This window comes from Panthera pardus, unplaced genomic scaffold (assembly GCF_024362965.1).
Source record: "Panthera pardus isolate Hobbes unplaced genomic scaffold, ASM2436296v1 HiC_scaffold_16, whole genome shotgun sequence".
NCBI classification, from domain to species: domain Eukaryota; kingdom Metazoa; phylum Chordata; class Mammalia; order Carnivora; family Felidae; genus Panthera; species Panthera pardus.
In genome coordinates, this window is record NW_026526721.1 from 12,336,642 (window position 1) to 12,358,972 (window position 22,331).

Sequence of the window (22,331 nt, forward strand, 5' to 3'; positions counted from 1 at the left end):
AGACACGTCTGCACTGAGAAAGGGGAGTTTTGAGAGTGGAACAGGCCTGGTTAGGGTAGGACCTTAGGACCAAAGGAGAGCACTGGGATTTGAGGAGTGTGATACAGAAACGAAAAGTCAGGGGACACAAAAACCGATGGCAGAGATCTCAACATTTTGCTTACAGCAAGACCTAAACCCAGGGAGTTTCTCTTGTGGACCTTTTGCTTTCATTCTTTCTGTCTTTGCCTTCCTCCGTCTTGGTCCCCGGTGTATCACTTCGGCTTTTTCTCCCCCTCCCCCTCCTCCCTCCACTCCAGAAATAAGAACTGCATTTAACGTCACTAGGGGCTAGTCTGGGAACCTAATAATCATTTAGAATGTGGTTCTTATGGGCACAAGTGCTCATACTACTAAAATATAATGAACAAAAGAATGTTTAGTCCATCTGGATGTTTAATTCTGGGAAGTTAAGACACTTTCTCTGACATGGTTGACATAAAAGGGTGTGGTGACAAAAGAACTGAAGCAACATATTTAAAAATTTAAAAAAAAAATTTTTTTTAACGTTTATTTATTTTTGAGACAGAGAGAGACAGAGCATGAACGGGGGAGGGTCAGAGAGAGAGGGAGACACAGAATCTGAAACAGGCCCCAGGCTCTGAGCTGTCAGCACAGAGCCGGACGCGGGGCTCGAACTCACAGACTGTGAGATCATGACCCCAGCTGAAGTCGGACACTCAACCGACTGAGCCACCCAGGCGCCCCTAAAAATTTTTAAAAAGTGAACTGACCTGAAGGTACAAAGAAAACTTTTCCTCATATACTCAATTTATCATTGAGACAGAATGTAAAGAATCCATGACGATGATGCTACAAATGTCCAGGTCAAATGCAGGAGGAAGCAGAGACATAATCGCATTCATAATGTGATAATGGTAAGAAAGAGTTTTATTATCAAATAACAGGATATCTTGAGGTTGATGATTTCAGATCACATTCACCACATTTTTCTCTTAACTTTAAACATAGGGTGACCGAAATAACCTGAAATGTCTACATTTGCTTAATTGGTGGGGGATTTGGCCATTTGGGCTAATTAGCATGAGTCCATAACGTCAGTATTTAAATTAGGCCAAAACGACGACCAAAGTATGAATCTTAATAGGATAATGCAATGACCTCATTACTGACATTGTATTTGAGAGGTAAGATTAAAGTGACAGAAAAAGACAAGGAGAAAACAGGAGGAAAAAGGAAGGCAAGAAGGATACAAGTGAAAGGATGAGTAATAAATATATTTACTGTCATGGGTAACCAAAAATGTAAAAATGCCTGAATTTTAATCAGTTTTTATCAACAAAGGGTAAAATTAAGTGTTAGAAATTATGAGCATCTTGATATGCATTGCTTCTATTTGGTGGCTTTGAATCACTTCAAAGCCCTTTCACAGATGTTGTAAGTGATTCTTGTAAGAAATCATTGTGGATCAATGGGACTTCGATCAATAGATGAGGAAAAATTAATACAGTAATCAATCAAGCTTGAAGTTGCCAGATTTCTGGCCTGAAAACGTGGTTCGGGTCTCAGCGAGAGAGGATAAGTCAGAAACTGAGAGAACGCACGGTGCGTACATAGGGAGAGACGGCACTCAGTGCTCGGTGGAGGGTGAGGGTTGGAAGGACAGCAGGGAGCGGTGGGGATGGTGGCAGACTAAGAGTCCACACCCCACCTGAATGGTCCACAGCAGCTCAGCTCCAGCCGAGTGTCGCCGTGGGAGAATACAAAGGGTCCAGTTTTCGTCCTTCAGGAAAATTAAGAATTCCAGGTTTTTATGTGAAATCTCACAATTTGTAAATGTTGGCACACCATGTCACCTTTTTGTTTGCTGGTTACTTTAGGTAACACTGTGTGGTCAAACCAACCATGTCGGTGGTCCCCTTAAGCTTGGGGCTAGCCATTTGTCACCTCTGATCAGTGGTGTGCCAGTAAAAGCTGAACAGCTAGCTCTCCAAAACACAAAACAAAAAAAAAGTACATAGATACGTATGTACACGTTTACTATAAATTTTGCTGATACAAAGGATGCGTAGCACACAATTTATAAATGACAATAGAATATATAGTATTCTTTATTGTAAATTCTATGTAGATAATTAATCCCCAAAGAATGTTGTAGGTGATTTTTGCCAAACTCTTGTATCCGAAGCCAACCGAGGGTTGTGACTGATGAGTGCGTATAGTTCTGGCATGAATGTTGGTTGATAGTTTTCTTTACACGAGGAGTAAGAGGAAAGTTAACACAGATTTTTGTGGGAATGTCATTTGTCAGCCAATGATGTAAGCAACTTCTTTGCTGAATCGAATAATATTTTTCAACTACTGGAGGAGTATTTCCTTAATTTGGAGGACTATTCAGAATGTTAAGGCTACTGACATGATACACGTTTAAGTTTAGTCTGCATTGTTAACATTTGCTCCAGCACGCTCAACAGAACAAATCAAACCCCTCTATGTAGTGTTTTCCAGTTTCAGTGGTGCAACTACTGACCTCATAACCAATTTCAAGCTCCGAGGCACGTCATGGAACACAGAGGTGAGCAAAGAGGCACAGTAGGATGTGATTAGATAGCATTCCTACCCACAGTGCAGTAGGCACTAAGAATCTCAAGAGGAAATATAATAGTAAAATGTGGTAGAATAACAAAGAGGTGATGAGTTTTGAGGACTATCTTTGGGGTTTTTTTTGCATAAGTTAATTAACTATAAGTTCATATAATTTAATTTTTAATAATGACTGTATTAAACAACCAGCTTGCAAAATTCCTGAAAAGTTAACAAGTCAGCTCTGGTGAGTCAGTGCGAGAGTGCCCCAGTGCCCCAGTGACTGGTAGAAAGATATACAGAAGAAATGGGGTGAAGACAGTGACTTCAGGGTTGCAGAAGGTCACTTGCGGTATCGGTGGGTCTAAATTCCTCATTTCAGAGCTACAGGGGAGAAATTTAGGACACTTGCACTCCTCTTCTATGTAGTAGCCCACTCTTCAACATCTAGAATCACGATCCTAAAAGCCCTTAGGTGGGAGGTTGGGGGGAAAGGGGTGAGGAATCTAAGGCCTTATGAGAGAAAAGAGGGGTTAAAACTCTTGAGTGAACTCATGAAGGGCGCCTTAAAGGAAGAAAGGAACAAAAGCATCAAGAAAAGTTATTAACAGCATTTTACACACATTAAATTAAAAATGGGAGCTAAGTGGGGCACCTGGGTGGCTCAGTCGGTTGAGCGTCCGACTTCGGCTCAGGTCATGATCTCATGGACTGTGAGTTCGAGCCCCGCATCGGGCTCTGTGCTGACAGCTCAGAGCCTGGAGGCTGCTTCTGATTCTGTGTCTTCCTCTCTCTCTGCCCCTCCCCTGCTCATGCTCTGTCTCTCTGTCTAAAATAAGTAAGTATTTAAAACAAAATTTTTTTTAATTAAAAAAAAAAAGGGAGCTGGGCAATCAGTTTCCCAGAGATGATCTCTAATAACTACTGGATCTCTTTCTCTAGAATCTACAGGAGGATGTTTATAAATCTGATTTGATTTGTTAAATCAAAAAATGATGCAAAGAGGCCTTCTTGTTTTATGCTGAGCCCTTTTGCTATTAAAATTTTTTTTTTATTTTAGAGAGAGAGAGAGCAGGGGAGAGGGGCAGAGGGAGAGAGGGAAGGGGGAGAGAGAGAGATTGAGAGAGAGAGAGAGAGAGAGAGAGAGAGAGAGAGAGAGAATCTCAAGCAGGCTCCGCACTCAGCACAGAACCCGATGTGGGGCTCAATCCCACAACACTGGGATCATGACCTAAGCCGAAATCAAGAGTCAGATGCTCAACTGACTGAGCCACCCAGGCACCCCCAAGTTTTTAATGCATTTTAATTTCAGCAGAGTCCAGAGACAGAACTCTGAATGACACACAAGTGTCATCAGGCTACCTGACGTAGATAGCCTCCAGGAAAGCAACGACGGAGAGCTGTGCAGAGAGCACAGTGCATCGTCAAGCCTCACCTATTTAAGTAGTAAAGGTACAAACCACACAAATAAATAAAGCGCTAAGGACAGCTGAAAACAGATCCCACATTTTAAACAATCAGTACATATTAAGAATAAAATCACAAATCCATGGGAAAAGGGGAAGAAATTTAATAAATGGTGTGCAGGGCAAAAAAAAAACAGATTAGAAGTATACACACTAACATATTAACATTATTGTATCTGGGTGATGATATTAAAGGGGTTATCATTTTCTCCTTCCTGGGTATCTTGATTTCCTAAATTTTTTTGCATAAACATGTATCACTTTTGCAATGGGAAAAACTCAGAGTATTTTTATACGGGGTGCCTGGGTGACTCAGTCAGTTAACTGTCTGATTTCGGCTCAGGTCACAATTTCACAGTTCATGAGATTGATCCCTGCATGGGGTGGGCTCTGTGCTGACAGCAGGGAGCCTGCTTGGGATTCTCTCTCTTCCTCTCTCGGTTCCTCCCCTGCTTGCTCTCTCTCTCTCTCTCAAAGTAGATAAACCTTTTTTTTAAAGAGTATTTTTAGATAAACGAGTGCTGGAGTAAGTGCTTACTGTTTAAAGCTACAGCCTGATCTCATAACCAACATCGTGATGTTAAGTTGGATAATATTAAAATGAAACTACAAAACAACTTTAAAATATGGGAAAGAAAAAGAAAAGAGATCAACAACCTATTAAAAACCAGGGAAATAAATAAACATGCAATTCACATGAGATGACACTCAAACAGCCAATGACGGAATAAAAAATTACCTCTACTAAGGGAAACGCAATGGGACACTGATATTTCACCTATTTGATTGGCAAAAAAAAAGACCTTACTTAATATCAAGTTTGGTCTTACTTGTAGGCAAATAGATATTCTCATATAATGTTGGTGGGAGAATAAAGTGGTACAGCCACTTTAACGTACAATTTAGGAATGCGTCTTAAAATACATACGAGCTAGAAGCCAATTCTACTTTTTTATGTCTACCATAGAGAAACACCTTCCCCCACAAATACACATATGTCAACTAGTAGAAATTCATCTAGTCGTTCACCTAGAAAAAATTTACTTTTCTTGATCACACTCTACTTCAATAAAGAGCTTTAAAAAGAAAAAATCAATAATATAACTAACAGTTATGTAATTATCATCCAGAATTGACAAATATAAACATTTTGTCACATTTATTTAAAAGTAAAAAAAAAATAACATTTATTTATTATTGAGAGACAGAGAGTGAGTAGAGAAGAGGCAGAGAGGGGGACACAGAATCTGAAGCAGGTTCCATGCCTAAGCTGTCAGCACAGAGCCGGACGCGAGGTTCGAACTCACAAACCACGAGACCATGACGTGAGCCGAAGTCGGACACTTAACCGACTGAGCCACCCAGGCACCCCTAAAATTTTTTTACACAAAAGATATAAAACATTAGTTTTAAAAACTGCAGAGAAATTATGAACTTGACTTAGGCTTGTTGGTAGTAGTATTGGCATAATTTTAAAACTATCTGGTGTGTATTATAGGATTGTGTAAAAGAGGAAATATATTGAAGGTTTTGGGGGCCCCGAGTTCTAACTGTAGGAAATACGAGCCAAGGGGAGGTGAAGCAGCACCTTGGGCTTGGACCTTAATGTATCACAAACTCGTGATTTTTTTTAATGTTTGCTTCTTTTTGAGAGAGAGAGAGAGAGAGAGAGAGAGAGGGAGATGGGCTGTTCTAGAATGAAGGAGACTAAATAGCTATGACAACTAAATGTAATATAAAATCTTTACTGAATCCCAGACTGGGGAAAAACAACAGTTCTAAAAGTTTGGAGAAAACAGATGTCCCAGCTCAAGCTGAGAGAGTGCATCCATCCTTTCCCCTCCTTTTTGTTCTATTCAGGCTCTCAACAGATTGCATGGTGCCCACCCACATTGGTGAGGGTGATCTTATCTCTATGGGAGATACCCTCAAAGATACACCCAGAAATAACGTTTTACCAGCTCTCTGGGCCTCCCTTACCCTAGTCAGGTCGGTGCATAAAATTAACCATCACAGACAGGGAAGGAATCCATAGTATAAGCACCTAGTTTATCCAGTGAGGACAAATTGCTTCCCGATAATGATGGGAAGGGTCTACTAGAATGGAAGTGGCTGGTCCTCCAGGGAATGTTTCCTATTAGGGGATCAACACTGGTCTCTGCTGCTGACAGGTTGAGCACTAAAAAGATCGGTTTCGGTGGGAGGAAGTCCATGTTGTGGAGTCCATGCAAAACTTTCATCCCTGACACCATGACTACTTTGTTCAGTAGCTCACTGTGTAAACACTGAAGTAGCTAGAGAAAGAGGTAAACTGGTATCCATAGAACCAGTCACCTTACCCACCCAATCACTGAGAGCATCCCTTTTGGTAGGGGGGGTTCGAGAGTATTCACACAGACACAAATACCTCCTTACATGTGCTTATTCTGAACCTATCCATATCACACTCATCCCCACATTTCTTCCAAGTCCCTGACCATTCACCCCAGTCTTTCTTAGTCTGGCTTCTGCGAGAGAATTGACCATATAGAAAATGATCTGAGTGACTATTTTCCTAATTCGCCCAAGATGGAACATACCTAGATGCATACAAGCTAAGTTAATTCTAGATGCATAAAAGATAAGCTAATTTACTTCATAAAATGGATGCCTTAGGGCATCGACACTAATTCTCTTGAGAATTGGTAATCCAACCAAACCATTAGTGACTGTTAATTGAGTTCAGAATTGATCTGTTCCAGCCATGCTCTTCCCAGGCAAAGCAGGCAACCAGACGAGCGGGGAGGATTTCCCTTCGCAGCTTCCTTCAGGTCAACCCCTGACTGGGGCCATATAATGCTACAAAGCACACTTCAGGTGGAACCAGCAGATCACGTGGAACCATATGTGAACTAGACTTGAATATTTTCTTCCCTAATCAATTGGTCATTGGGAATACCTCAAGAGGCCATAGGTAGCTTCAAAGGACGGGTAGCAGTGCATCGACAGTACAAGAGACAAAGCCTGGGGAGCAAGTGCTCTCCAATTTACCTGTGTCTTCAAGATCTGCTGGCATCCAGTCACATATGCATCAGTTCCACTCATTTTCAGAGGGCTGTTTTGCATGCCCAACTTTATATTTTAGTAGATCAGATAACTTTAGTTCATCGGGGCAGCCAGATCACATGCTTACTCGGTATCCCACGGTCAGGCATTCAGTGTCCATTTGGGCTTAGGGCAAGCCAGGAGGAATTTCTCAAAGGAGACTACTTAGCTGCTACTTAACTGAATTCAACTTTACCACTTAATTCAATTCAACTGCCTGGTCCATATTGGTCACAGGCCTAAGGTCATCCTTTTTATGTTAATAATTAAAGCCATATGATTTAATTCAATCACCTAACAAGAGAGGTAAAAAAGGGGCAGGGGACCCCAGGATCAAACAACAAAACACTTGAATACTTGGTGATTATTTGAAGGAGATCCCCTAAAGGGCTGGCAAGGTTAGTGAAAAAGGAAATAACGTGAGCCTGGGGTGTTTTTGAAGCAGTGGTGTTCTGGTAAATGTTTAATAGCCAGCTCTCCAGGAAAAAGAGATCTGGTTTGAGGCATATACTGATTTCCATGGTAGAAATCCTCCCATCATGGCCAATTTGAAGCCACAACGTGACATCACTGAACATGAAGTTGAGAAGAGATTGTATAATCAGCTCTTGTAAGCCCACGTGAGCCAGCTCCTGCACGCTATTGAGAGGACAGTGTTTCAAGCAGGAGAGTGGGGTCAGTTGGGGTTGAAGGCTGTTGATAGGTCAAATAAGATGGACATAGAAGTAACCTCTGGATCTGCAAGAGGTAAGTCATTGGTGACCCTGAAAGAGGAGTGCTAGCCAAGTTGTGGAGACAGAAGTCGGACTGGGAGAGGAGGAAGTGCAGGCAGTGAGTAGAGACCAATGTGTGAAGTTCAGCTGTGAAGGGGACCAGAGAAAGGGAGCTGGGGTGAGACATCCAAGGCAGTTCTGGGATGGAACACACTAAAGTAGGGGCGTGTGCTGATGGGAAGCGCAGACAGACGGGATAGCCAATAGAGTGAAGGCCTTAAAGAAAGAGAATACAGTACATACCTTGATAGATTAATTTTAGATAGGAAGGATTCTTTTTTGATCGACATGAGTGAAGGCAAGGGAGAGGAGTAGAGACACAAGCAAGTTTGTAGATGTGGTTCCCTCTGATGGTCCTATCTTTTCAGTAAAGGGTTATGTAGTTATTAGTTGGGGACACAAGAAGGGCTTTGAGAAGAGGTGTTGTACTAATCTCATGCTCTGGGAGAGTAAACTTGACCAAGGACACATATTAAAAATACCGGATAAATTTACTGAAATCTCTCAAGTGCAGAAGGCTCTTTCATGATCTCAATGCCATGCATTTATATCTTTTAATGTCTTTGTCATGGTTTCATTGGGGTGATGGGAGAAAAGACTGGTAACAACTCTGTGGTTATTCCCACATCTTTAACCCAGACTCTACCTCTTCCTTTAATATTTTTCCTGCTTCTTTTTGCTTATTGGTTTAAGAGCCATTAGGCTCTTCTCAAGTCGGTTTTGTGAAACATATATTTTGCTAGAAAATACATTTCCTGTAGAATTTCATATGTATTATCGCTGGGTTCCATATAACATTTTCACATCATTAATTTGGCTCTTCCTTATCTCTGGCTGTATCTAAAGTTGTGGGTGGTATGTGTGTGTGTTTCGTATTGCTTTTTAGAATTGGGCTGGATTTTCTTTATAATACCTACATTTTGGTTTTTATTTCTAATTTGTTAATTACAGTTTTCTCTTTCAATACCTCCACTCTCCATATTCTTCAAATTGTTTTGTGAGGATTTGGCTTTGCTTTGTCATTTCTGAGTTTGGATCATTTATTCCGATCAAATTTTTGCTGGTTACACACAGTTTAAAGTTATACACTATTCTCTGAGTACACCTTTAGCTGTGTACCATATATTTTTATATGGAACTATCAGCATTTTAATTTTTAGAGTTTTCAGTCAACTTATATTGTGTTTCCTCTTTGATTCAGAGATTTAGGTGGCTGCTCATTAATTCCCAAGTAGTCAAGGCTTTTATAAAAATTTAAATTAGGAAGAAAAAAAATTTTTATATTAGGAAGAACTGCTTGTCCTTTTGAAATTGGTTTGTCATGTAAATTTTTCTCTGGTTGGAGAATGTGCCCATGTAAAATCTCTATTCTGAAGAATTCATTCAGGTTGTCTTCAAAAAAAAAAAAAAAAATTCTAGCCAGGTTAATGATTGCTATTTATAAATGTTTCACAGATGAAACAGATGACTAAATAGTCTCTGTAGAGTATGTAAATCCATCAGCTTATCCATACATTTGAGCTCACCGATTACATTATTAAAATCTTATATAATCTTACATACGATTTGGCTACTTCACATGTCTGATTCAGACAGAAAGGCAAATTACAACAATGTATCATAAAGAAAAAATAATGTATTCACTGTCCATTTGAAGTCTATAGTCCACTTAAAATCAGGAATGTTGCTAATCAGGAACAGATACAGAAAGTTCTGCCTCAACTATGGCTAGAGTTTTGCTGGTTGAGTGTAACAAAGGGGAGAGGGGAGGAGAGTTGAAGTTGTGGCAAGGGACTGAAGATAATCTTGTCCCATGAAACCCAACCTCAATAAGGAGGGAAACAAAGGCAGGAGGAAGAGAATAGGCAGTGAACAGTGATAGGTCCACTGAACTGGAGGTAGAGTAAGCAGACTGGAAGGACGGAAGTGATACGGTTCTGGAAGACACCCAGTAACTTCCCAGTGACTTGGAGAAGGTCCAAGGTGCAATCATTATGGTAGCAAGCTAAAGTAGAGTGGCGGATACGATTATTAAAGCTGAGGGTGTTAGAGAACTAACTCTGGGTAGATGAGGTATGGGAATGATGAAGCCACTAGGAACAAATGAATGAATGTTCATAAAACAATTCTGGCAGGAAATGCTTTAAAAATTAAGTGTTAAGATTATAAGTGATTATTTTCTTTCTTTTGTTCTGCGTTTCCTGAATTTCTAAATGGGCACGAGTACTTTTTAATTAGAGAAAGGTTATTTTTAAAAGTCTACTTAATTTTTAAGGACTTGGAATCTTGATTTGATTCTTCCCTGTGTAATTATACGGCAAGGTTACCTGTTTATTATACACCTTGTTGCCCTCTAGTTACACTCAATAACACAGAAGAAAGAAACATTGTCTTTTATACCTAGAAAAGATACTTATAACGCTGCTGTTTTTAATAATGTATCTTCTTTTCACCTGTTCCTCGAGAAGGCCAGATAGCAATCCATGAATGATATAGAGCTCACAGAAATGAGTGAGTTCTTTCAGAGAGGCTGCATTACTATTTTTGCTTTTGCATTGGTAATATAGCTCTTAGATGCATTTATAAAGTGTCCACTATGAATGTAATATAAATATCATATCTGTACCTATGACTACAAAATTACACTTTTTCAGAGTAACACTAGAAATGTAAAATACTGGGGCGTCTGGCTGGCTCAGTCAGTAGAGCATGTGACTCTTGATCTCAGGGTTGTGAATTCAAGCCCCATGCTGGGTGTAGAGGTTACTCAAAAAAAAAAAAAAAAAAAAAAAAAAAAAAAAAAAAAGAGGAAAAAAAGAAAAAAGAAAAGAAATGCAAAATACTGAACTGCTGAAAATTATTTTAACTGCTCCTCATTTTACATGAAATATTCTAAGAAAAGTTTACTCAAGGAGATATCCCGGGGCTAGTAATTGTAATCTTGAACAAAAATGTTTTGCTTCAATTCTAGAAATTCTTAAATATTTACTGATGATGAAGATATTTAAATGGCCTTTGACACATAGTAGAAATGAATCAAATTAAAGTTTCTATCATTTTATATTTGTGCTTCTTAAGAGGTAGTATCCTATTGATTTATTCATAATATTAACTGCAGTTAGTAATTACATTTTATTTACTTGTTTGTCTCCAGCACCTGAATACAGGTCTGGAAGGAAAAAAGAACATATCTGTCTTGTTCACTGTTGTGTTTCTATTGCCTCACACAATGCCTAGAACAAAGCGTATGTTCAATAAGTTGTGCTGAATAAATGGATAATAATAGAATTATTTGGTCTAAATAGCAGATGTATTTTTAAAACACTGAATAAGCTCAATATTTCCATGCAAGGAACTAAAACATTGTTTACTTTTATTATGACACTCTAAATTTGGATGAAAAGAAATTTCACTTTCTTTTTGTTGAAGAAACTGTCATTTCAGAAAACGAAGGAATAAACCATTATAGTTGAATTGTCAAAACATTCTAAAAAGTTGAGTGTCTCTCCACAGAAAATGCTAATGTGGCCAAAAAAAAAAAAATTGCTGAATCTTTTAATCTGGAATCCATCAATAATAATGGTTTGAAAGGAAAGATAATCTTAAGGAAGTAGATGTAATGACTACATTTCAACAGAAGTTTGAGACAAAGAATTGAGAAATTATCTAACATTTTTAATAGGATCATTCACATGCTCTGGATGGAGTACTATTTCTCTGTACTTGTAATAACTATATACCTGCAAGATAAAGAGCTTTCTTCACATTTGCTTGTGACTTAAATGCCAATGAACATATCTGTATGCGTATCTTGACAAAAGGAAAAAAAGAAAGAAAACTCTCTAAAAAACTACAGTAAAGCTAAAGAATTATTAAGCCGGTAAACATTAAAAAAACACACTTGTATAAATTGCCAGCTAAAATTACCACTGCTACAAAATTAAACTGTTAGTTACTTTATTAGAATTCTTTGGTCCTAAGTGTTCTTTGATTCTAACCAATGGAAACAAACATGAATTATTTTAAGCGCACACACACACACACACACACACACGCAATAAAACATACTCAACAGCAACAAAACCAAAAAGAAATTTACTCTAAGGATTCTGGGGGCATCTCAGGGAGCCAGCTGTGACAGCCAGGAGTGCTGTCCTGCTTCAAGAAGCATTGAGAACAAGAACTAGGGAAGACGTAAGAATCCCACTTGCTGTTTTGTCTTCTACTTTCTAGCACATCTGCTTCATTCTTCTCTCCCACTACACACACTAGTTTTCTCAGCTTTTGAATTGACATGGTAATTTATGGCTTTCTTTGGCTCTTAAGTTCATTGCAATTCCAGCCACAGGCGGGGACTCATTGTCTGGGTTTCAAGGGCAAAATCTTGGGAGAATCTGATTGGCCCACCTTGGATCAGGTGCCCATCGGTGCCCAGGCTTCCAGCCTTTGCTGGGTGGGGAGTGCCTTTCTCCCTACAGGAGGCAGTTCTCAAAGGCTGATGGGAACTTACCGCTTTAAGAACTCATCTACTCAGTAATTTGTAACAAATGTATTGTGATCTTGTTTTGAGAATAAAGGTATATAAGCTATAGAAAATTTTAATTTGTATCAACATAGGATAAAACATTTATCACTAATTAAATAAACAGATAATGTTTAGTACCATTCAGTTAACAAATATTTAATGCCTATCGTGTGCCAGTGCTACTATAGGTCCTGTGAAGATAGTAGTGAACAAAACAGAAACTCTCTTCTCTTGCAAAGCTTACATTTTACTTTAGTTAATGAAGAACTGCCTTCAGCAATGCAAGCTCTAAGGATATTTAAATTATTAAGTGATTTTTTTCCAGAATAGAATTATTGAGTTATAGTTTTAGAAAGAAAAGAAAAATTCCTAGATCAAGCGTTCCTAGACTATGAGATTTCACCTGCGAAATAAGATTTTTAGATAAAACAAAAAATTTAGGAGGATTCACAGCTTTCACTACTTTTTAGTTTGCCAAATAAAGAATGCAAAAACAAACACATACACTATTATATACCATCATAGTTTCATAGAAGAGATTTACTGTTTAAAAAAACATTTTTAATGTTTATTCATTTTTAGAGGCAGAGCAGGAGCACAGGAGGGGCAGGGAGAGAGGGAGACACAGAATCCAAAGCAGACTCCAAGCTCTGAGCTGTCAGTACAGAACCTGACACAGGGCTCGAACCCACGAACTGGGAGATCATGACCTGAGCCGAAGTCTGACGCTTAACCAACTGAGCCACCCAGGTGCCCAGAGATTTTAGAATCTTAACATGGAAAAAGTAAGACAGTCTCAGAATAAAGGACCATTTTTTTCTCCCAAGAAAGGACATCTGGCTACTCTACACAGACAGACTGTTTTTCCTCTTCTCATTTGGCAGCTGACACGGGAAAACTTTTCACAGGTTCACAGACCTGCATTTCGTAACCATTGTTCTAGACTACGGAGTCTAATACTGAGTCAGCAAACAACACAAAACTGGTCTGCCTATTTTATCTGAATTTATAGTTCAATTAATCCATGCAAAGTCATAATTCAGTGGGGGGGGGGGGGGGGGGGGGAGAACCCAAACAGAATTGTTGCTTAGAAAGATGACTTTTTAAAAAAGAACTGAACTAACTTACTGATTCAAACGAAATGACGAATGCAACAATTCTAGGTAAACTGTCTTTGTTTTCCCAGAATACTTAGACATTCCAATATTGAATGGTGATAACATAGTATGTTCAATACACAAATCAGTTTGTTATACTTAAAACACAGAACCATTTTATAAAATCATTAGTTTTGGATAATATACTGGTTGACAGGCAACCAGAGCAGGTACTCAGTGTCAGGAATTTAATTCCCACAAGGTCTACAACCTCTATAGAAGGACCTTTGGCTTGCTTGTGCGGGAAAATAACTTTTAAGTGTTTAATTTTGCCCTTTAATTATCTGAATAGGTAGACTGTCAAAGTTATAAATACATTCTTTGTCTACTACTATCTTGGCTCATGTTAAAATCACACGTGTTCTTGCCTATGGTTCTCCATATTCAACCACCACTTTTACAGTGGAAGATCTTTTTGAAGTTTTAAGCCAAGGTATTAACATATTCTGCTCTGAACTCTATGTTTGCTACATCGACCCTAATCATATTACTGCAAATCTGTCTCTTGGCTCAGGTGTCTGGAGGCTGATCAGGCACAATTTGAATCTTCTGTGATGGAAACTGGGGTTCAATTTCACCAATGAAACACTCTGTTGGAATCAGAACATAAATCAATGCTGAACAGCCAGAATATAAGAACTTAGAGTAATGCAAGCAGAAAGGGAGCCAGCCATTACTAACTTTTCCTATTACCTGGAAGAAAACGTTACAGAGGATGCTTTTAGCCTAAATCATCTTTCCAGTTTCCAAAAGTGGGTCCCACTGGGCAGATCTCAAATCCAATCAAAGAAAACCAGAGAAAAGAGGCAGATGTGCCTGACATAGAAATTCTCGGTGGGCTTGGGATCTTCTGCTTCAACTTGGAACTTAAATCTCCAGTGAAATTTTGGCAGGATGTGGCAGGCAAAATAGGCCCTCTCATATTTGCTGGTAAGAGTACAATCTGGCACAGATTCTATAAGGAGCAATTTAGAATTAGCAAAATTACAAATGCACACCTTTGGATCTAGCGATTCCAAATCTAGTTCATTCTCCAGATGAGACCATTTTTTTCACGCTTTACATTGTGGCTTTGATTACCACAGCAAGACTGGAAATAACCTTAATATCAATTATTATGGTGCTGATTTAATACATCATGGTACATTCCAACAGTAGATCGGCATGCAGCTGGGTAAAAGAAAAGCCAACACCTTACGTACAGACACAACCAATCTCCAATTTACGTTAAACTAAACACAGTTTACACACTGTGTAAAAAGGATAATTCACAAAAAAATATACATAATTTACTTCTCTCTTCACAGAAATCTCAGGATCATGAGAAACTTTTAACCGCTGCCAAACTGGAAAGCTTCCAGCGATGGGTGGGTTTTTTTTGCACCGTGCGAATGCCCTTTGTTGCCTTTCGAATTGTGAGACATGAAAAGGAATTCGCATATATGCGCACCCGTGAAGGAAAAGGCCTCAAAGTCGGTTGATTCGACGGGAAAGCCCGTGAGTTCGGCCTCACAGTCAGGACCCGGCTTGGGCCTTACCAGTAGAGACGGTTACCTTTGTGACACAAGTCTGAAATGTGTCACAACCATCCCCACTCTGGCAAATCGACTTGCCTTCCGTTTCTGAAATTAGCTACGTTTCAGAACGCCTCGTACACTTGGCGTTCTCTCGAAAGCACTAAAACACGTTTGCCTTCGGTGGAAAGGGGCTAAAATACCAGGCCGGGAAACAATTTATCATCAACGAAATTCAATGCTTTTGGAAGGGCTCTGTAGCTACAAAGCTGTAGAAATACCAAGTGTGACTCAATAGAGTAAGCAATAATTACCATATCACAGCTCAATTCCCGGGTTGGGGAAGACAATCCCACCCTACTTTCCCTCCCTAAACCTGGTTTCTCTTTCTGGCTCCTCCCCCTCCCCCGCCCCCCCCGCCCCTCCCCCACCTATCCTCGTCTCCTCCATTTGCCCCTCCCACCGCTTGGCGGGAGGTTTCCTCTCGTGACTACTCTGCGTAAGTGCGGAAGACGCACTGCAGCACCATCGCCAGCGCTTACTCTGTCTTCTCGTCTCTATGATCCTCTTTGTGACCCATCGGGTAGGGCCCGAGCCCCAGAGTTCCGTGCCAGCAGTCCTCCACGCCGACAGAGGACGGTGCAAAAAGCTGACGTTCTCGCGAGAGACGCGGAGATCTCTCCACGTAGCGAGAGCGCGAGGGCATGCGCGCTCGGCGGTGCGCGGTAGAACGAGGGAAGACAGGACCCGGCTGGAGCTCCGGGAAGCGCGCGTGCGCCGTCGCGAGCTTGGAGCTGCCGGGGCAGCCGTGCGGGAGCGGGTGTGAGACCGCCGTGCGAGCCGCGGGAATGTTCCGAAAGGCCCGGCGAGTGAACGTGCGCAAGCGGAATGACTCGGAGGAGGAGGAGCGAGAGCGCGATGAGGAGCAGGAGCCGCCACCGCTGCTGCAGCCGCCGGGCACCGGCGAAGAACCGGGCTCTGGCGGCGGCGGCGACAGGGCCCCTGGGGGGGAGTCGCTGCAGGGCCCGGGGCTGCCGCCGCCTTCCGCGCTGACCCCGGGCTCCGGGGCTGAGGCTGGGGGCTGCTTCCCGGGCGGCGCGGAGCCCGGCAACGGGCTGAAGCCGCGCAAGAGGCCGCGAGAGAACAAAGAGGTGCCTCGGGCCAGCCTGCTCAGCTTCCAGGACGAGGAGGAAGGTAGGTAACCGCCGCGCTTCGCGCCCCAGACTAGCATCCCTGTCCTAGGCCCCCGCCTTTAGTCCCCGCATTCCCCGGACGTCCAGCCCCCGCAGCCCGGAACGGAGCCCCTTCGCGCCCGACCTGCTGCACATCCTTCTCCGCCTCCGGCCTTCTGCTCCCGGCGGAGGACGTGTTCCCGCGCCGCCACCAGCCTTTTCTTAACAACCGCCTCCTCCTCACCGTCCTCTTGTGCATTTCCTCCTCTGCGGGGCGGGAGCGCAGTTCAGTCCTTCTGAGGTTTTCAAGTGGAAATTCAGTGTCCCCTGTCCTGCTTCTTTCCTGGCGGGTGTGTGTCAGGGAGAACTTGGATTTGGTCCCCTGTCTACTCTGCGCACGGTCTGAGTCTTCTGCAGGTCACTATGCTCACGTCTCTTGGGGGATCTGATACCGTTGACTAGGAAGGCTGGGTTAGTATGGAGTCCTACGTCTGGGAACAGAATCCCGGAGTTGAAGCTCTGGTTCTGAGTGACCTTGGGCCAGTTCCTTGCAATCGCCGAGCCTCAGTTTCCCCGTGAAACTAAGTAGGGGTACAGACGTCCGGTTTTTCTCGCTCGCATTGAGTTTTGGACAACGAAGAGAGACGGTGTAATAGTAATTTAAGGCCATTTATCCATTGGGTGTGAGAAACCAGGCTGCAGTGGATTTAGATTTCTGTTCATAAATGAGTCTAAAATCTAACTTCCCAGCCAGTTGAGTATGTGTTTATGAAAGCCAGTTTTAAGGGCAGGTTATGAAAAAAGACTTGGCTTGTAGATATCTTCATCTCCATACAAGATGCTTTCATCTTTCCAGTAAGGTAGGCAGTTGGTCTTTGGCCTATCTGTTATTTCTTATTTTGTTTGAGGGGACTACAGCCAGATTTTTTTTTTTTTTTTTTTTTTAATGCAGAAACTATTTGGCAGAGTGTTTGCATTTGACTTTAAACTCTTCAAATCAAAGACGTGGATACCTACCAAAACTTATTTTTGAAAAGTGCTTTGCTCTCAGTTTAGTCTTGGAATAGTGTCAGTTTGTGGTGAATCTAGATTTGCTCAGATTTGACAGCTCTGTTACCCAGAACCTTTTGATTTTGGATGTTTTGTTTCAGATACCTAAATAACGCAGTAACTGTTTTTTCAATGATTTTATTTTCCTCTTGGGATAGAGGACTTAAAAAAGACAACAGGATATATGAAAATTTCGTGCAGCTGCATGTGTTACACCTTTTTAGAAGTCTCAGGTTTGCATTATATGAGGTTAATTTATGAAGCTGACTTCAGTTCTTGAGAACCAGTGACAGATTTGGAATAACTTCACATTATGTAATGATTTGGGGTGTATGAGTATCTGTCTGGATGAATGAGAAAAGTACATAAGATCATGTGGAAGTTGGAACGTACTGTCTGAAAATGATTGCTACAGACTTTATTTAATTTCTTTTTTAAGAAAATGAAGAAGTTTTCAAAGTGAAGAAATCAAGTTACAGCAAAAAGATAGTAAAATTACTTAAGAAAGAATACAAAGAAGATCTTGAAAAGTCAAAGATTAAAACAGAACTCAACTCCTCAGCCGACAGTAAGTACCAAACTGATAGTACTGGATTCTTTTGAAACAACAAAGCGAAACTTTCTCACAGGGATTGAGTGGACTTGCTGTATACATCGTGAACTTGTTCAGTTGACTCTGTTGTCAAGGGTCCAAAGTGGATATCGATACAGTTCTGTTATTTAATTCTAACAACAGTTGCACTGTCAATGCATTTTTTAAAAAGACCCAATCATTCCCACTGGAATGTTTCAGCTACAGTGCCTAAATTCTCTCCCAATTTTTCTGCTGGTGTTCAGACTTGTTGACCAGAGAAAGGAAATTTCCCATATAAACCCGAGGCACAGGTTTATTCCTGTTTGAGGTATTACTGTGCACATTCCTGTATTCTCATTTTATAGAAACAGGTGCTCATTTTCTTTGGTGACGTCTCCACTGTTGGTTTAATTCTTGGAGAACTCTTAGGAATGCCTTCATTGCAATGTTCGTAATACTTTCTCATGTAGCAACTTTATCAGATACATGGATGAAGACTTCTTACTGCGAGGCCCCTGCCTACACCGTATAGGCAGCTCTCACATCCTTTTACAACAGAAGCTTGAAATTTTTAAGCAGTTAATTTGTCTTGAGGAAAGTAGATCCATTATCACTTGCTGCAGTCTGAGTTATTCTGATGCAAAGCCTTAGGGAAATCTTTTTATTCTGTGGAATTAAAGATAGAATTATTAGTTCACGGGTTTTCAGCCACAGGCTTAATGTGAAGAAGTACGTCATTATATGTAAAATGTACGGTCTGATTTTGGAGACAGCATCACTTAAATGAATAGTTGGACCCAACGTTTAGCAGAATGTTCAATGAATGGTTTAAAGGGTAACTGCACTTTCTTTTTAGAGGCAGGGGAAGGAATGCTTCATGGGTACAGTGGAATATGAAGCTAGTTTTTTTTTGTTTTTTTTTGTTTTTTTAATAATTTAAATTCCAAAAGACAGGAGAGAGAAAATGTGGGTCTGTTATCAAAGGTTAAAGTGAGTTAAGGCAAGGGCAAGTACAACTGTCAGGAGATGATTTTGTAGAGGAAGTAGAGGTTTAGGGGGAAAGGTGCATTGTTGACAGATTGTGAAGGATGTTTAGTGTCCAGTAAGGGGTTTAGAGTTGCTGTGTTTGGTGCCTCGCCAAGATGGTGACATGATAAATGTTTTTTGAAACCTCAGCCTGGTATTAGCATGCAGAATGGATCGGCACAAGGAGAGATTGGAGGCCTGAAGCAGTTTAAACTCAAGGGCCAGCTTTGATCCATTAATAGTGGGTTTAAAAAGGTCTCAGTTGAGCGAGACAGGCTTTTCCTGACTCAGTGGAAAAATGTGGATGAGTTAAAAATGTTTGCTGTGGGTGTGGGAGAAGAAATGGAAAGAAAGGATTATTTCAGAAATGTTCCAAGGGAAGACTTGGTAGCCCTGATTTTTGCTTTAGATATCGGATTTAAAAGAAATAGTTAAATTCGAGCTTTTATGCCGTGGTGGCTGAGAGAACAGTTCCATATTCTATACGGGAAAAGGGAAGGCAGGTGGGAGGAGGATATTTTTAGGGGAACCAATTATTTTGGAGTCTAGGAAACTCTTTTTTCCCCAAATCTCTTGAGAACCAACCGTGTGCAGTGAAATAGTGCAAGTAAGGTCAGGAGAGAAAGAAAGGACCATTTACCGTTGGATTTAGTAATTGAAGCAAGTCTGAGATTTATGAGGCCATCTCCTGTGACCTGTCTTCCACTTTCACATAACTGATACACTTGCCAGATAACTTCATTAATGTCCTCCCTTAAGGTAGAGCCTGTGTGTTATAAGTGGTCATCATTACCCTTGGACTAATGGTGTTATGGAGCTCTTTCATGAATCAGCTCACAATCCTGAACTCTTCCTAGTGCAACTCTCCTTAGACAGCCAGAGAGGTACGTTAATCTCCAAATCAAGGTCCTATCAACAAAATACCTACCACAAAAATGGGTATTCCTAGAATAGTGAGTTTGCCTTTAAACTTGAATTTGAGCGAAAATAGCCAGTGAACAGTGGGACATAATAGGTTTAGGCTTGGTGCTTCTTGGGGTGTTTATTAAAACCAGAAGTAAATGGAACTGATGAGGGAGCAGCAAAAAGGAAACATTTCTGGGGACCGAAGACTTCTATCTGTAGTAAGTGTACACACAGACAAGAGGATTTACCAAAGAGAATCATAAAGGTCAAAGGAGAAGGGACAGGAAAATTTCCAGATGAAGATGCTCAGTTGTATGAAATAGTGCCAGAAAGGTCAGGAAAAGAAAGGACCAAGGAGTGGCCATTGACAGGGTCGCTGTTGTTTTCTGGAGGAGGGTATCTGGCAGAAGGGACAAGTCCATTAGCCAAGCTTTGTGTCTGTTTGGCTGAAGAGACATCTTTTGCTAACTTGCTCAACAATACTATATGAATTAGCTGTAGCTGCAGCCGTTGGAGAGCTGGTACGGGAGCTGGGAACGAGAGAAGGTAAAGGCCGTTCGCCTAGGCTGATGCACCCAAGTTGGTGACGAAGTAGGAGGCAGCAGGTCCACACTGCTTTGGGAAAGCTTGGCAGAGAAGTAGAGGACAGTAGCTGGAGAGACCGTTGTGATCAAGGAAAAGTTCTTTGATAGCAAGAAACCTGTGTCTATGTAGAAGAAAGGAGAGAGAGAGCCTCGTCAAGTTCAAGGTAAAGAGAATGTGAGAGCAAGTTTCCTGATGTGGTTGTAGAAGAAATTGAGAGTACAAGAGGAGCCTAGAAGGTTACTTGGTATCTCTTTTTACAAAGACATCTGGAAGGATAATGTGCGACCACTAACAACAATCCCACTGTCACCATGTTTTGCACTTGTATGTGTTCAGTCATAATTTGTGTTTGCTCTGTCTTTTAGAATCTGCAGAAATCATTCTGAATGTATCTGATCTAGTAGACCTTTTGGTTCTATTAAAAGCCACTGATTTAGTGTGGGTTTACAGTAGAACGAAATTTGGTTAGTGTTTGACTCCCATGTAACCATATCCATCTGATAGAGTGGACTTTTCATCTCGAGCATCAGAATGCACTTCAGAAGGAAGGCTGTGGCTAATGAGGCAGGATGGTAAATGAAACAACTAAAGAGCCTTAAACAGTGACCTAAATTTTAGTCAAAAGTGTGTGTATGAAGGAGTGGTATTCCTGAGATTCTTATTTAGGGGAGTAGGATATGGCTTGAGAAGAATAGAATTTTTGAAACAGTTTTTAGGAGGGGACCATGCTAGGGAAACAGTACAAACATTTAGAATATTTAGAATAAATATTTAGAATAAGCTTTTACTATTTCATTATAGTCATTGTGCCTCTTGTGTGCCAGGTTCAGTGTTTTAAGGTAAAGATTAACACTCTGATTTCTGTGATTTTTGCCTGGGACTGATGGTACAGTGGGACTATTGAGTTAAAAGCAAAATAAACCTCTGTAAAGTTAAGCGTGGTGAGTGGTGCCTCCTGGAACGCGGTTGCAGGAAGCAGTCTTGCAAGTGGTCTTACGAATGGCCTGAGCATTAGCACCGAATTAGAGAGTTCTCTCCTCTGTCCATACGGCAGAATATGGCCACTCTGCCACTCCCTTACTGGTTTAGGTTGTTTTTAGTGCTACCCAGTCTCTGACTTGTCTCTCTGTCTCAGTTCCAGATTCCCAGAAAGACAATAAGGTTGTCTCTGCTTCGGTCACAGATCCAATCTTGAACATTCAGTCATGGCAATGGGATCACAGTTACATTGTGTAAATAGGACTTTTGGGTCTCACCCCGTCAGGTGATGGGTGACAAATGGTTATGAACTAAGAAGATGATCCTAAAGTATTCATTACAGAGAGGTTTATTTGGTCCCTAAGCATTTGTTCTTCATAGAAAGCTGCCTCAGATGGGCTTAGGGTTTAATGAAATGATGTTTAAAGAGGTATGAGCAGTGACCAATGGGAGGTTAGAGGAAGAAACAGTTAATTTTGATGAGTTAGTAAAATTTTGATGAGATTAACTCAAGATAGAATTGAGTAGGGCCTCCGATGCATCCTTGTGACCCCTATATTATTTTTATTTCACAGTTAATGCCTGTTGTTGGATATTTCATTTTCATACAATCAGTGGGTTTTTTTAATAAACGATTAAAACAGTTCAAAGTGAGCCTATAAACGAATAAAAAGTGCCTTCTCAATTTATGCATTTTATTTAAAATTTTAATTACTTTTCTCAAAAATGTAGGCGAACCACCCTTGGACAAAACAGGACACATTAAGGACACCAGTCAAGAAGACGGAGTTATCATCAGTGAACACGGTGAAGATGAAATGGACATGGAAAGTGAGAAGGAGGAAGAAAAGCCAAAAGCTGGTGGAGCTTTTTCAAATGCTTTATCTTCTTTGAATGTTCTCCGCCCAGGTGTGTGCTTGCAGATACTTCTCAGAAAT

The 22,331-nt window shown here is 40.9% G+C and overlaps 1 protein-coding gene and 1 long non-coding RNA gene across 2 annotated transcripts in view; one reads left to right on the forward strand and one right to left on the reverse strand.

Annotated features, from left to right (window-relative positions):
* The window catches only part of LOC109249706 (uncharacterized), a 26,375-nt gene extending 10,579 nt beyond the window's left edge, over positions 1-15,796 (reverse strand). The window contains exon 1 of the long non-coding RNA XR_008422422.1: positions 15,645-15,796. This is a non-coding gene — a long non-coding RNA (uncharacterized LOC109249706). The remainder of the gene's footprint in view (positions 1-15,644) is intronic.
* An 11-nt stretch (positions 15,797-15,807) lies between these two features.
* Positions 15,808-22,331, forward strand: part of PAXBP1 (PAX3 and PAX7 binding protein 1) — a 34,265-nt gene continuing 27,741 nt past the window's right edge. The window contains exons 1-3 of the mRNA XM_019420214.2: positions 15,808-16,296; positions 17,764-17,892; positions 22,126-22,302. Of these exons, the coding sequence (XP_019275759.2) occupies positions 15,951-16,296; positions 17,764-17,892; positions 22,126-22,302 (652 nt within the window). The 5' untranslated portion in view covers positions 15,808-15,950. The remainder of the gene's footprint in view (positions 16,297-17,763; positions 17,893-22,125; positions 22,303-22,331) is intronic.